This window comes from Camelina sativa, chromosome 2 (genome assembly GCF_030686135.1).
Source record: "Camelina sativa cultivar CO46 ecotype springtype chromosome 2, ASM3068613v1".
Taxonomy (NCBI): domain Eukaryota; kingdom Viridiplantae; phylum Streptophyta; class Magnoliopsida; order Brassicales; family Brassicaceae; genus Camelina; species Camelina sativa.
Window position 1 is genome coordinate 31,558,550 of NC_141881.1, and position 14,880 is coordinate 31,573,429.

At 40.5% G+C, this 14,880-nt stretch overlaps 1 protein-coding gene, 1 non-coding gene and 1 pseudogene across 9 annotated transcripts; 1 reads left to right on the forward strand and 2 right to left on the reverse strand.

Moving 5' to 3' along the window:
* The first annotated feature begins 1,314 nt into the window (after positions 1–1,314).
* LOC104745618 (uncharacterized) lies at positions 1,315–13,775 on the forward strand. 7 transcript variants are annotated; one of them, XM_087475938.1, is made up of 11 exons: positions 1,315–1,941; positions 2,252–2,336; positions 2,754–2,825; positions 2,916–3,041; positions 3,142–3,950; positions 4,072–4,171; positions 4,261–4,320; positions 4,410–4,496; positions 4,590–4,715; positions 4,794–5,084; positions 13,627–13,775. In XM_087475938.1, the coding sequence occupies exons 1-11, from the start codon at positions 1,865–1,867 to the stop codon at positions 13,696–13,698; spliced, it is 1,905 nt and encodes a 634-aa protein (XP_087332064.1). In that variant the 5' UTR covers positions 1,315–1,864; the 3' UTR covers positions 13,699–13,775. The 7 variants fall into 7 exon arrangements, with proteins under 7 accessions (XP_087332064.1, XP_010465216.2, XP_087332068.1 ...); XM_087475942.1 differs by having other exon boundaries at positions 1,441–1,941; positions 4,794–5,089; positions 13,636–13,775; XM_087475948.1 differs by lacking the exon at positions 1,315–1,941 and adding an exon at positions 1,996–2,107.
* Positions 7,446–7,552, reverse strand: LOC147949383 (small nucleolar RNA R71). Its single transcript, XR_015586027.1, has one exon. It is a non-coding gene; the product is annotated as a small nucleolar RNA R71 (small nucleolar RNA).
* A 176-nt stretch (positions 13,776–13,951) lies between the features above and the next one.
* Positions 13,952–14,716, reverse strand: LOC104745627 (STS14 protein pseudogene; annotated as a pseudogene). Its single transcript, XR_015572931.1, has one exon. The product of XR_015572931.1 is annotated as an STS14 protein pseudogene (transcript).
* Positions 14,717–14,880: the final 164 nt, after the last annotated feature.

Sequence of the window (14,880 nt, forward strand, 5' to 3'; positions counted from 1 at the left end):
CCATACAACACTCCTACTGTCTCTTAAACTCACCAAACATAACAATCACAAATATTCATATACATGCAACCCAATATTCTAATAAAAATAATAGATTTCAAAACTACAATCGGATCGGATACGTAACGTTATGTGTCTTTTTTTCTTTTTCTTTCTATAACGACTAGTTGGAAACATGACGACAATGTAGAGAGAAGACCTGGATTGTCCCACAACCTTTTTTTCTGCATTGATCTTCGGAGGAACACACTAAGAAAAAAAAGTTTCATGCTTTCACATTTTAAATTTTATAATGACACTTTTAATTTTTCTTGTGTGGATTCTTTGACAAACGGAAGTCCACTTGTCACACACAAACAAATTCTCCGGACATCGCATTTGTCAATTTTTCTCATATCTCTCTCTCCAAAAAAAACATAAGTGAAAGAGAGAGACATTGACAAGTCACAAGAACCCAAAAGCTTAAATCATCTTTCCAAAATTTTTATGTTTTCTTTTTCACTTTCATTTCTTTTGAGGTCAGTTTTTTTTTTTACTATTCTGTCCTCTTCAACCTTGTTTATCTGTTGAGCGAGTTACATTTGGAATTTTATCACACTTTATTTTGCCTATGCTGCCCCATTTTACAAATCCTTTTTGATACTGTGTTGGAAGCATTCGACGATGTCCTTGGTTTCGGGTGAATTTTATTTAATGTTATAGCGGTGACTTTTGTTTTTATTTTAGCTTTTCATAAACGAGAATATGGGTTCACGGGTTTATTATTGCATACAAGTATTATTATGTGTTCGTTGAATATATTGTCTCACTGTAGTGTACGTACCATCACCTCCTCTGTTATGGCTGCTACGTGGTAATTTTTTTTTTAATCTACTCAACCAAAATTTAGTAGAAAATAATTTGTGATTCAATAGAAATTTGGTAAGAGATTATGAATAAATTAATTAAGATAGGAATACTATATTGTAGTGCTTATGGGCCATGTGATTCAAAGAACTGTGGAGGAGTTAGATTAGAGGGACGGTCAACAACTCTGACTTGCTTGCCAACAATGAAGAAATCTATCAACCCCATCAAAATTATTTAGTAATTATTCCTTATTATCCTCTATATATCTTCAGTTGTTAAAATTAATAACTCATGAAAGTATTTTTTTTAACTAACTCATGAAAGTATTGAATCAACCATCAGCTAATCTATTAAAATAAGGTTGTATCAAGAAACATAAATGGGGTACAAATTAATACACATGAACATAATATATAGTTAAAGATAAATTAATTTATAAAACTAGTTTGGTCACCACCCATAAGCACCACAGTAACTTTTATTTTGCAAGGCAAAAAAAAAATTCACTGTTGTCTATTTCTGATTTAGACCATCTCTCTCTCTTTTTTTTTGGCCGATTTGGTTGAGAATTAGACGACGACTCGTGGGGTCGTGTACACATTGACATTGGTGACTAGTCTTTTGACACGAGTCGCCTCTCTTCTTTCTCACAACCATGTCTCCATGAAACATGAAGCTAAAGCTAAAAACTTTTCTTCTTCAATTGAAAACCCACAACGCTTCTTTTGTCCATTTTTAATGTTTTATACTAAAAAGCTTCCTCCTTTATTATTTGCCTAAAAAGAGATAGAGAAGATTCGCAAAGTTAATAGTTTCCGTTGGCCTCTTTCTCTCACAGTCACAGGTTAAGAAGAAGAAGATTCACTTGCCTTTTCTTCAAAAAGTCCCCAACTTTTCCCTTTTAAAGTTGAAGCTTTTTTAATGGGTTTCTAGCCGAACCTCTGCTACGATCTCTTGAAGCATTTATTTTGGTTAAGGAGAAAAAAGTCAGCTCCTTTGTGTTTGTGGTAAGCCTATGGGATTTGGAGTAGGTGGTGGAGGTGGTAGAATGTTGGATTTGAGGATGGTCCAACATCACAAGCGTTCAAAGAGGTAAGCTGTCTACTCTTTTGTTCGTTATCAACAACTACTTTTATTTGTTTTCTTTTTGCCTTGTAATTTTGTAGATTTCTCTAAATGTGTCACTGTTTGCTATTAATGGAATCCTTTGCTGGGTTGGGTTTAAGGCAGAAACTGGGAATTTGAAAGAGTTGTTATGGTTGCAAATTCACTCAGATCTTCTCTTGTTCGTTGTTATAGACAATGCTAGTGTAGTGGAAGATTCATTTAACGTTTTAAATTTTGTCTGATACAATTTGGATTTATAAGATTTGATTCTTTGGCAAATGCTCTTTTTGCGCAGTGCCAGCTTTCCAGAAAAGAAGACAGGTGAGGGAGATAAAACCACCTCAAACAGTTCTCATGAAGCCTCTCAACGAATCAAGCTGGTGAGTGAGTAGGATTATCTCTTTTTGCTTTCTTTTTTTTTCTTGTTAAAGTTGAGATAAAGTGTATTGGTATTTGTTAAAGAACAGCCTAAGACGCTGAGACATCATTCTTGTTCTTCTTGGATTTATCTTTCTGTTTCTTTGACTAATAAGTATCTTTTTTTTTTCCCCCAAGCTGCTTTTTTCTTTTGCATCTTTTTTGTGAAAAGCCTTTACACATATGTTTCGCTATACTTCTTTGTATCTTTCTTATTTGTCTTTCCCTATATTACTTTTAAATGAATTTCCTTTATTCTGGTATCAAGTTTGTGAGAAACTAATCTCTCTTATAAGTGGAAAGTGAGTCCAAAGCTGTTTCTATTTCTTATTAAACCTCTTCTGTGAAACGTTTATGGATGTTTGTTTGACTTGGTTTAGGACATGGGTCGTTCAAATGAATCCAAGCATAATCAATATCATTCAAACACTGAAACTTCATTGAAGCAAGAGGTAATGTTTACGTTTTTCTTTTCTTCTTACTTGGTCCTTTTGTTCGGTTGGTTGGTTTCATTTACCTTATTCCTATGATTGGAATCACAGATTAGTCAGCTGGAGAGTAGTTTACAAGATCAGTTTATGGTTCGTTGTGCCTTAGAGAAGGCGTTAGGTTATCGAACAGCCTCTTCTTACATTTTGAGTGAAACAAATGACATTCCCATGCCTCAGGTGAGTAGTTTACTTACACTTCCCAAAACTGAATATGTTTTCTTAAAAATGAGCTTTGTGCGTTATAAAGATGCGTTCTTGGTTTTTCTTTTCTCTTCAGCCAGCTACTGATTTAATCAAAGACATTGCTGTTCTGGAGATGGAGGTTATACATTTGGAACAGTATCTTCTTTCATTGTATAGAAAAGCCTTTGAGCAGCAAATCACTTCTGTGTCCCCAAATTCAGAGAACAAGAAGCCAAAATCTCCTCCTGTAACAACCCCTAGAAGGCGTCTAGACTTTTGTGAAGATGATGACACCACCTCAAATACAGAGCAGCCTACTAATGCTCTGCTTGGTGATAATCAAGATCAATCACAGAAAACAAAGATTCCTGCGGCTGACCGAGACCAGGTAGACTCCAGTTTTCGCCGTAGTCACTCCCAACGTTCGGCATTTGAGAGTAGAAAAGCTTCTCCAGAAGATTCTTGGGGTAAAACCATCCGCTCTTGTCACTCCCAACCGTTGTATGTGCAGAATGGAGAAAATCTAATCAGTCTAGCTGAACATCTTGGCACCCGAATCTCGGATCATGTTCCAGAGACACCTAACAAATTATCTGAAGGAATGGTCAAGTGTATGTCAGAAATATACTGCAAGCTTGCAGAGCCGCCATCTGTACTACATCGCGGGCTTTCGTCTCCAAACTCGTCTTTATCATCGAGTGCATTTTCGCCCTCTGACCAATACGATACATCGAGCCCTGGATTTGGAAACAGCTCCTCTTTTGATGTTCGGTTAGATAACTCTTTCCATGTAGAAGGAGAAAAGGACTTCAGTGGTCCTTACAGCAGCATCGTTGAAGTTCTTTGCATTTACAGAGACGCCAAAAAGGCCAGTGAGGTTGAAGATCTTCTGCAAGACTTCAAGTGAGTCACTTTGACATTTGCTTAGAGACATTTAAGTTGTTTACATATAGGCTAGATTTTTGATTGGAAGTGAATTGGGATCTATTGATGTATAATCTTGAAAATGTTTAAACTTTTGCAGATCGCTCATCAGTAGATTGGAGGAAGTGGATCCAAGGAAGTTAAAACATGAAGAGAAGCTAGCGTTCTGGATAAATGTGCACAATGCACTTGTGATGCATGTAAAGTCCTTTCTTTCAAGAACAAATCTCATTTTCTCAACGTCTAGATATTTGGTTTCTTATCGAAATTACATTGAAATATCTTTTAGGCCTTTTTGGCTTATGGAATTCCACAGAACAATGTGAAGAGAGTCCTACTGCTACTCAAGGTAACAAACATCTCTTGCAAGGGCAATGCCAACTCATGAACCATCATTTCTAGGTTCTGAAATTATCTGTGCTTTTGCATTTTTTCCAGGCTGCATATAACGTTGGTGGACACACAGTTAGTGCTGAAGCAATACAAAGTACGATTCTTGGATGCAAAATGTCTCATCCTGGACAGGTACACCAGAGAAATCATGAAACTTTGAAACTATTCTCTTCAAAGCACAAAAGCTTAAAAAGTAAACATTTCTTCTTTTCATATCTCTTCTAGTGGCTTAGACTACTATTTGCTTCGAGGAAGTTCAAAGCAGGAGATGAAAGATTAGCTTATGCAATCGAACATCCCGAGCCTCTCCTACATTTTGCACTTACTTCAGGCAGCCACTCCGATCCAGCGGTACTTACCATTGATCTGTGAAACTCTTATACCCTTTGATGCGATGAAAAAAACTTAAGTCTCTTTGTTTCAAAACAGGTTCGTGTATATACACCGAAAAGAATCCAGCAAGAGCTCGAAACGTCGAAAGAAGAGTACATCAGAATGAACTTAAGCATACGAAAGCAGAGAATCCTATTACCAAAGCTGGTGGAGACGTATGCAAAAGACTCCGGTTTATGTCCGGCTGGTTTGACAGAGATGGTTAACCGGAGTGTACCGGAGTCTTCAAGAAAATGTCTAAAGAGATGTCAATCTGGTAGTAAATCACGCAAACCAATTGATTGGATCCCTCACAGCTTTACATTTAGATATCTTATTCTTAGAGAAGCTGCCTGATATGTCTATACTTTGTCTCTCCTTAGCCTATTTTTATCATGCATTTAGCTAGGATAACTCATTGGTTTGCATCATTTTTTAGTTCTTTCTATACACTTTGCACGTCTAGGTAGCTCTTGCATCATCCTTGCATACATTGTGCATCTTGGAGTATTTCAGGTATTTAGGAAACATTGGAAGCCGTTCTCGTCCGAGCCATGGTCACCATCTGCGTTTCGTCCGAGCCATGGTCACCATCTCCGTTTTGTCCGAGCCATTGTCACCATCTTCATTCTCGTCCGAGCCATGGTCACCATCTTCGTTTCGTCCGAGCCATGGTCACCATCTTCATTCTCGTCCGAGCCATGGTCACCATCTTCATTCTCGTCCGAGCCATGGTCACCATCTTCGTTTCGTCCAAGCCATGGTCACCATCTTCATTCTCGTCCGAGCCATGGTCACCATCTCCGTCTCGTCCGAGCCATTGTCACCATCTCCGTTCCGTCCGAGCTATCCGTCCAAGCCATGCTCCTCAGCCTTCCATCCGAGCTATGATGACATTGGATTCCATTCGACGCACATGGACTTGATCGCACATGTCGGGAAGAAAGACGTTTGGTTTCACATGCTTCAGGAGATTACCGAACCGACGCTTTACCTTGTCGTTTTAAGTTTTAGGGCTTTCCATGTTGGACTACTATATATACATTTTGTTAAGTCTTTGCAGAGACATCGAATCTTTTATCTCGTTTTTGTTCCCAGAAGGTTTTAAGCTAGCTACAAAAATACGTTCTGAGACTTGTATTCCGATATTTTTGAGACTTATTGAGATTTTGCATTTGATTCCTTCTACAAAGTTGTTCATCTTATTTTTATCTATCTTATTATGCTTGATTCAATGATTTCTGTTTTTGCATCCTTGACTATGATTTTCGGATCTGAGTAGTGTGTTAGTTTCTGAGGATGGGATAGATTAGGTGGAGGATCTTAGGATGTGGAGTGTTTAAGCTTTGATTGTATGATTCCCTTCTGGACTAGAGTTAGAATTACTAGTTTCTCTCTGATCAATTGGAACTAGGTTCGAGACATTTTCGCACCCAAAAGGTGTTTGATGAAATGTCTGACCAACTAGTGCCAGAGACTTACGTTCCTAGCCTAAGAGATTAGTTGTCTAGGATGTTTGTTGACGTGAATGAACTTGTTTGTCATGCCTGCTCAACCACGTTTCTCTAGCGAGAGCTAGGTATGGAAGTGGTTGAGTCTGAGTAGCTTTTGCCAAGAGATTGGATTAGCTAAGTTGTGATGTTCATTGTTTAGGGATACTTTGCTTGTGGTATGTTAAACACTCCTTAGACTAGGATACTCCACCGACATCAATTACCCCATCCTTAGGACTTCTTTCTTTCTGATTTTTATTACATTCCTGGAACTGTTTCGTTTGTTCATGCTTAGAATCTTTTACGTTTTTATTCACTTTCGCTTCTCGTCATGCATTCTTGTTTCTAGTTCTGTGACTCATTTCCGTTTTGCATTTTGATCATTCTAGGACTGTTAGATAAAAACATTCTTCGAATTGGCTTGACTTGTGATAGCTTGATTGCATCTTGAGTGATAGTAAACATTCCCAACTGGATTGACACCTTAAGTACTACAACTACATAAGGTTAATTGAACCTACTAGGAGACATAAAAAATCTTAGTATCAATTTGGCGCCGTTGCCATTTGGGAATTGTTTTGCTACATTTAAGATTTCAAGTTTTGCAAGATTAAGTTCTGTTACACTTATCATTCTGAGTACTGACTTGTTTTGGTTGTTTGCTTGTTTGTTTTGCATCTCAGGAACCTGTTGATTGCAACCTTGCATGCACACCAGATCAAGAGGGCATCAGAATCTCCTTCCTGTGATCGACGAAATCAACCGGTTGCAACGCCCACGACAAGCTCGTCAACCCGTTGAGCATCTCGCACACGTCACTATGGACCAACAGCATGAACCACATCAGGGACCGCGAAACATTGGTGCTGGGGATGCACCGAACACTCACACTCAACGTGCTGGAATCGTCCCTCCCGCCGTGCCGAACAACAACTTCGAGATCAAAAGTGGTCTGATTACCATGATCCAAGGAAACAAGTTTCACGGGTTGCCTATGGAGGATCCACTCGACCACTTGGACGAGTTCGACCGTCTTTGTGGTCTCACCAAGATCAACGGCGTGAGTGAGGATGGTTACAAGTTGCGCCTCTTCCCTTTCTCCCTGGGAGACAAGGCTCATCAATGGGAGAAAAACCTTCCCAAGGGCTCAATCACCACCTGGGATGGCTGCAAGAAGGCATTCTTGGCCAAGTTTTTCTCTAACTCCAGAACGGCACGTCTCAGGAATGAGATTTCCAGCTTCACTCAGAAGAGCTCAGAATCGTTCTGTGAAGCCTGGGAGCGTTTCAAGGGTTACCACAGCCAGTGTCCACACCATGGTTTCAGCAACGAGTCACTGCTGAGCACTCTATACCGTGGTGTACTTCCAAAAATCCGCATGCTGCTTGATACTGCTTCTAACGGTAATTTCTTGAACAAAAACGTTGAGGAAGGATGGCAACTGGTTGAGAATCTCGCTCAGTCTGACGGCAACTACAATGAGGATTATGACCGCACAGTTCGCGGCGACGCTGGGTCTGAGGAGAAGTACAAGAGGGACCTTAAGAATGTCAATGACAAGCTTGACCGCCTCTTGCTAAGTCAGCAGCAGACTGTCCATTTTGTATCTGAGGATGACCCTTTTCAAGTTCAGGATGGGAAGGGTGAGCAGTCTGAAGAAATCAACTACGTCCAGAATCAAGGTGGATACAACAAGGGTTATAACCCCTACAAGACGAACCCCAATTCGTCTTACCGGAGCACCAATGTTGCAAATCCACAAGATCAGGTGTACCCTCCTCAGCAGCAACAACAAGGTATGCAAAAGCCTTTTGTTCCTTACAATCAAGGATTCATGCCTAAGCAACAATTCCAGCAAAGTTCTCACGCTCCTTCCGGACCACCACCTGGATTTTCACCTCAACAAGTTCAACCTACTCAAGGTCCAGATCAAGAAATGAAGCACATGCTACAACAACTTCTTCAAGGTCAAGCTAGTGGTTCTCTGGATACTGCTAAGAAGTTTGCTGAACTCAGTCAGCGGATGGAATTCTCTTACAATGATCTGAATGTCAAGTTTGAAGCTCTTAACTCCAAGATGAAGTATATGGAAGGTAAGACTGTTTCTACTTCTACCCCAACAACTGGCCAACTACCTGGAAAAGCAGTTCAAAACCCCAAGGACTATGCTACTATGCATGCCATCACCACCCAAGCTGTAGATGTACGGCTCACTGAGGACACTGAGAGTTTAGATGGGGAGGATTTTCTTCAATATGAAATTGAGATAAAGGATCCTGTCGAGGTGCTCAAGGATCCAATTGAGTCAGCAAAACAATCTGATCCTGAAGCTACTAAAGAACCCACTGCTCCCAAGGATAAACCTGTGAGATTCATTCCTCCACCATACAAGCCACCACTACCATTTCCAGTGAGGTTTAAGAAGCAGCTTACTGAGAAGTACAAAGCTCTGTTCGAAAACCAAGTCAAGGAGATTGAACTTAGGATGCCTTTGCTTGATGCATTTGCACTTGTGCCTCAATATCAAAAGTTTTTAACTGACTTGGTAACCGAAAAGACCAAAGAGAAGGAGGAGATAGCTAAAGGAGCTCAAGCTAAGGCTCTGGAAGATGAGAGGGTAGGGCATGACATAGGTGGGGTTATTCATGAATGCAAGGCTGTCATTCAGAAGATGATTATCCCAAAGAAGCTAGAGGACCCTGGTTCTTTCACCTTGCCTTGTTCTCTAGGTCCATTGGCCTTCAAAAAGTGCCTATGTGATCTTGGTGCTTCAGTAAGCCTCATGCCACTGTCTGTAGCTCAGAGGCTAGGATTCAACGAATACAAGTCATGCAACCTCCGCTTAATATTGGCTGATAGGACTACTAGATTGCCTCATGGTCTATTAAAGAACTTGCCCATCAAAATTGGACAAGCTGAGATTCCTACTGACTTTGTAGTGCTAGGAATGGATGAAGAGCCTAAAGATCCACTAATCCTAGGAAGACCTTTCTTAGCTACAGTTGGCGCAGTCATTGATGTCAAGAATGGGATGATTGATCTCAATCTGGGTAAAAACTTCACGATGAAGTTTGATATCAGGGATTCTAGGAAGAAACCAACTATTGATGGACATACCTTTGTGATTGAAGAGAAAGATCAAAAATCTGGGTTTGACATCTTTGAGGATGTGAATGAGGCAGAAACTGAGGTTTTGGTAACCAAAGAGAAAACTCAAAGTGTCACTCGACCATTCTCCAAATCGAGTGCAGTCGTTACCCTCCCTAAGCGTCAAGACCTGCTTCCTAAACCTCACCAACCGCAAGAGTCACGTCCTCCCGCGCTTAACAGTTTGTATGAACTACAAAATACTCAGATTCTAAGGGATTCAGTGAAAGAGTTAACAGCTATGGTGAAGAAGATGAGTGGGAAAATCAAGAAGCTCCAAGGTACAATGAGAAGTTCTCCTCCAAGGAAATTAAGGAAGAGGTTTGGGATAATGAAGAAGAGGTGTTGCAGAGTTCAACCACCACTGTGCGTTCTCAACCATCATCGACTCGAACAAGGTTCAACCGACAGCGTGGAATCAGACTCGACCCATCCTGAGAGGTTCATCACTCTGCACTCGTTCGAGCCATGCCTCCGCTGTCACGCTCGAGCCAATTTCACTCCGCACATGCTCCAACTACCACACTCGATCCACTCAAGCCAACACCCGATCGAGCCCCTCTCTCGAGCCACACACAAAGTCTCCAGCGAGCCAACTCGTCAGAGAACACTCTCTCCGGTTCCCTCCCTAGCACGTCAATCTTCATATGTGTCACGGGAGCGTCCGCCTTCACCCGCTCCTTCACGCTACTCATCACATGAGTCCAGGGAGAGAAGGAGACGCGGTTCGCGAGATTCCAGAGCCTCTTCTAGTCACCGATCAGTGCGTTGTTCTGCAGCTCGAGATGAGCATGAGGTTGAGGTTGAGCGGCGAGTTGAAGCTCAAGGTGATCATCAGGGCACGCAAGCGGTTGAGCAGCAAGTCGACCAACCAGCTGATGTCACATCCGCGGATCCCGAACAAGGCGAAGGACAGAGTCAGTTTCACGCTCCTCCTTGGGCGAACACGGACTCCTTTTTCTACTACTGAGGTACTCCTACCTTCCTTTGTATATACCATTTCATTTCTGCATTGTTTGTATTGTGATTCTTAAATCCTCCAGCAAATTTTTCTTACACAGGAGACTGTGTATTTTAAGTTTGGGGGAGGGTTTGAGATGATGTATCTAATGTCGTGTTTTGTGATTCTTATTTCAAATCTTTGCATCATATCATGTTTGAGTCTGCATCCATCTATTTGCATAGAAAAACCATAAAAAAATTTGAAAAAAAAAAAATTTCGAAAATTTCCACAAAAACAGAGTGTTCATGTAGTTTGCAATTGCATATTAGGATTGAGTCTAGGTTTATTCATATAGGGTTGTTGCATTTAGCATAGGGGTTTATGATGATTGTAACCTTGTTAGCATGCTGGATTCAATAGGATAGGATCAAGGCCCTTGTTCTTAGTTCTTTGATGCTTGTTGATTGAACCTGAAAAGTTAAGATTGAAGCATGTTTCGAATTGATATCATTCCCTATCTACTTGAACCTAATCCTGACTTGCAATTATCCTGTTATGCATTGAAGTTGAACTCATGGATACCATATACATACTTGGATTGTCTTTCACATTTTTACCACCCTTGTCAATCCAAGTAGCTGATTCCCATCTTTGGAACAGTTCCCCGCACCCTTAACCAACCGTTCTTCCAAGCCAATTGTATTTTTGAGTGTCAGGTCTTTTTCCGAGTTGAGCTTGTTAGAAAGTGTTAGGTTCTAACCGACAAGAGTAGGATCCTGTGTAGTTCTAGTTCGCGTTATCCGGACTAGTAGGACTAGGTGAGAACTCGATTTTGGGTATTGGGTATAGATTTGTGCAGAAGAGTGAAGTGTAAAAAGAAAGTAAAAGGGAGAAAGTCTTTAGGAGGAGGATGTGTTTTCAAGGTTTACAAGTCTAGTAAAGGATTTGGGTTGAGCAAAACAATGAGTTATTGGTTCTGGGCATAAAACGAAAAGATTAGACAAAGAAAAGAAAGTAAAAATGCTTATGATGTCTAGAGTCCTTAGAAGAAAAGAAAAAGAACCATAGTGATAATAAAGATCACCCAATCTGCTAGAATGATAATAAGTTAACTTCTCCTAAGACCAAGTATAAAGAGTGAAAGAATGGGTTTGAGATGATGTTTCTGATGAAGGGTAGAGATAGGACCAACTTCCGTTTGGAATGTTCTTTGGGTAGACAGGACGCTGCTCTTGTATGTATCAGTTGGTTTCAACCTTTAGCCTTCTCTTAAGCTCAACTCATTTTTGTGAGAGAACCTTGTCATGTATTGATGAAACCGCTCGAGAAGGAGACCATCTAAATCTCCAACCCTTCACCCTAGCCAAATGAGTTCAACGACATTGCTTAGCTTGATTCACGGTTCTCTGTCAATGAATGTTAAAGGGAATGATTGATAGGATTGCATGTGTAGAAAAAATATAGAGTTCCTTCACCATGCATCATAGAACTAAAAACAAGGACATTGATTCTAACTATTTTATTTAGCATGTTTTAGGTTCTGAGACCCCATCTTCACACCTCTTCTCCATACTCTATTCTTGATTGTTTGCTTGAGGGCAAGCAAAGAGTAAGTTTGGGGGAGTTGATATGTCTATACTTTGTCTCTCCTTAGCCTATTTTTATCATGCATTTAGCTAGGATAACTCATTGGTTTGCATCATTTTTTAGTTCTTTCTATACACTTTGCACGTCTAGGTAGCTCTTGCATCATCCTTGCATACATTGTGCATCTTGGAGTATTTCAGGTATTTAGGAAACATTGGAAGCCGTTCTCGTCCGAGCCATGGTCACCATCTGCGTTTCGTCCGAGCCATGGTCACCATCTCCGTTTTGTCCGAGCCATTGTCACCATCTTCATTCTCGTCCGAGCCATGGTCACCATCTTCGTTTCGTCCGAGCCATGGTCACCATCTTCATTCTCGTCCGAGCCATGGTCACCATCTTCATTCTCGTCCGAGCCATGGTCACCATCTTCGTTTCGTCCAAGCCATGGTCACCATCTTCATTCTCGTCCGAGCCATGGTCACCATCTCCGTCTCGTCCGAGCCATTGTCACCATCTCCGTTCCGTCCGAGCTATCCGTCCAAGCCATGCTCCTCAGCCTTCCATCCGAGCTATGATGACATTGGATTCCATTCGACGCACATGGACTTGATCGCACATGTCGGGAAGAAAGACGTTTGGTTTCACATGCTTCAGGAGATTACCGAACCGACGCTTTACCTTGTCGTTTTAAGTTTTAGGGCTTTCCATGTTGGACTACTATATATACATTTTGTTAAGTCTTTGCAGAGACATCGAATCTTTTATCTCGTTTTTGTTCCCAGAAGGTTTTAAGCTAGCTACAAAAATACGTTCTGAGACTTGTATTCCGATATTTTTGAGACTTATTGAGATTTTGCATTTGATTCCTTCTACAAAGTTGTTCATCTTATTTTTATCTATCTTATTATGCTTGATTCAATGATTTCTGTTTTTGCATCCTTGACTATGATTTTCGGATCTGAGTAGTGTGTTAGTTTCTGAGGATGGGATAGATTAGGTGGAGGATCTTAGGATGTGGAGTGTTTAAGCTTTGATTGTATGATTCCCTTCTGGACTAGAGTTAGAATTACTAGTTTCTCTCTGATCAATTGGAACTAGGTTCGAGACATTTTCGCACCCAAAAGGTGTTTGATGAAATGTCTGACCAACTAGTGCCAGAGACTTACGTTCCTAGCCTAAGAGATTAGTTGTCTAGGATGTTTGTTGACGTGAATGAACTTGTTTGTCATGCCTGCTCAACCACGTTTCTCTAGCGAGAGCTAGGTATGGAAGTGGTTGAGTCTGAGTAGCTTTTGCCAAGAGATTGGATTAGCTAAGTTGTGATGTTCATTGTTTAGGGATACTTTGCTTGTGGTATGTTAAACACTCCTTAGACTAGGATACTCCACCGACATCAATTACCCCATCCTTAGGACTTCTTTCTTTCTGATTTTTATTACATTCCTGGAACTGTTTCGTTTGTTCATGCTTAGAATCTTTTACGTTTTTATTCACTTTCGCTTCTCGTCATGCATTCTTGTTTCTAGTTCTGTGACTCATTTCCGTTTTGCATTTTGATCATTCTAGGACTGTTAGATAAAAACATTCTTCGAATTGGCTTGACTTGTGATAGCTTGATTGCATCTTGAGTGATAGTAAACATTCCCAACTGGATTGACACCTTAAGTACTACAACTACATAAGGTTAATTGAACCTACTAGGAGACATAAAAAATCTTAGTATCACTGCCAAATGAAATCATTCAACACAAAATTTATTATAAGAAGTGAGAATGTGTGTGTGTGTGTGTAAATATATTACCATAAGATATCGCTGTCTATGAATGCCCACTCCCACTATCTGATTATGATAATGTTTGTTTCTGTCTCTCTGATATGCAAGTAGAGCGATGATGGGATCTTGTCTCCTCACAGTTACTTGGCATTTTCAATTATTAATAATGTAATTCACATCTTAACATCATCAATCAGATCATAGCACATTATTCGATTTTTATATAATTCCAAAAACTGAAACTGGCAAAAACAAAACAAAAACACTAAAATAGTTTAACTACTTTTTATTATTACAAGCTTATGTTATGGTGATAAATCTCATCAAATTTTTGCTTAGTAAGGCTTTTGGCCAATTATATTCCCCGGAGGATTGTAAAAACAAATGGTTAAAACCGTTGACTCTTTAGTACACGTGGCTTGAGCACAGCCGAGCTCTTTAGAGTTTCTCCACACGACTTGTTTATAGACCCCGCACGTGTGGTTTGCAGCGCACGCGTCTGACTTGTAATTGTAGAAAGGTTTCTCCTTCACCCAAGTCTCCACCGCAAGAGACGGTGTCACGGCCAAACCCTTTGCCCAAAGCTGGTTCGCGCCGTATTTCCCAGGGTTAAGACTCGCGAACTCACACTTCTTTTGGTTCCTCTGGTAACGAGTTAACCTATTCGCCGCAGCTTCCAGCGTCGGACTCCAAACTAGAGGCGGAACACCGACCGTGGCTCTGGCTTTGTTGTGCGCATCGGTGAAGTCTTTAGCCGCGGATGAGATTGCCGGAGGTGGTGGAGTAGTAGGAGGAACGGTTTGTTTTGGTTTCAGTATAGCCGCTGGGGAGACGGATGTGACGGAGATGGCAAGAAGTGCCACGAGGATGATGTGATGATGGGTTAAAGCCATTCTTGGTTTATTTGCAACCTGAGAAAGATCAGTATTCAGTTTATTATATAGTCACTAAAGTTATATAAAGAAATGTAATTAATTAAAAAACTAGTAGTGTATATGTTAAGAGAAGGAGATAATTAAAGATGTATAATGGAGAAAGTATATGGGATTAGTGGAAGGAGACAAGATAATAATAGGAAGAGAGAGGATCATGGCATGTGAATGGTTTGATTGATCGACTCAAGTTGTCTGTGTTGCATGTGACAGACAGATACCCAACTTTATTTAATTTCTTTTGTGTTTTTGTTGTTTTCAGGCCCAT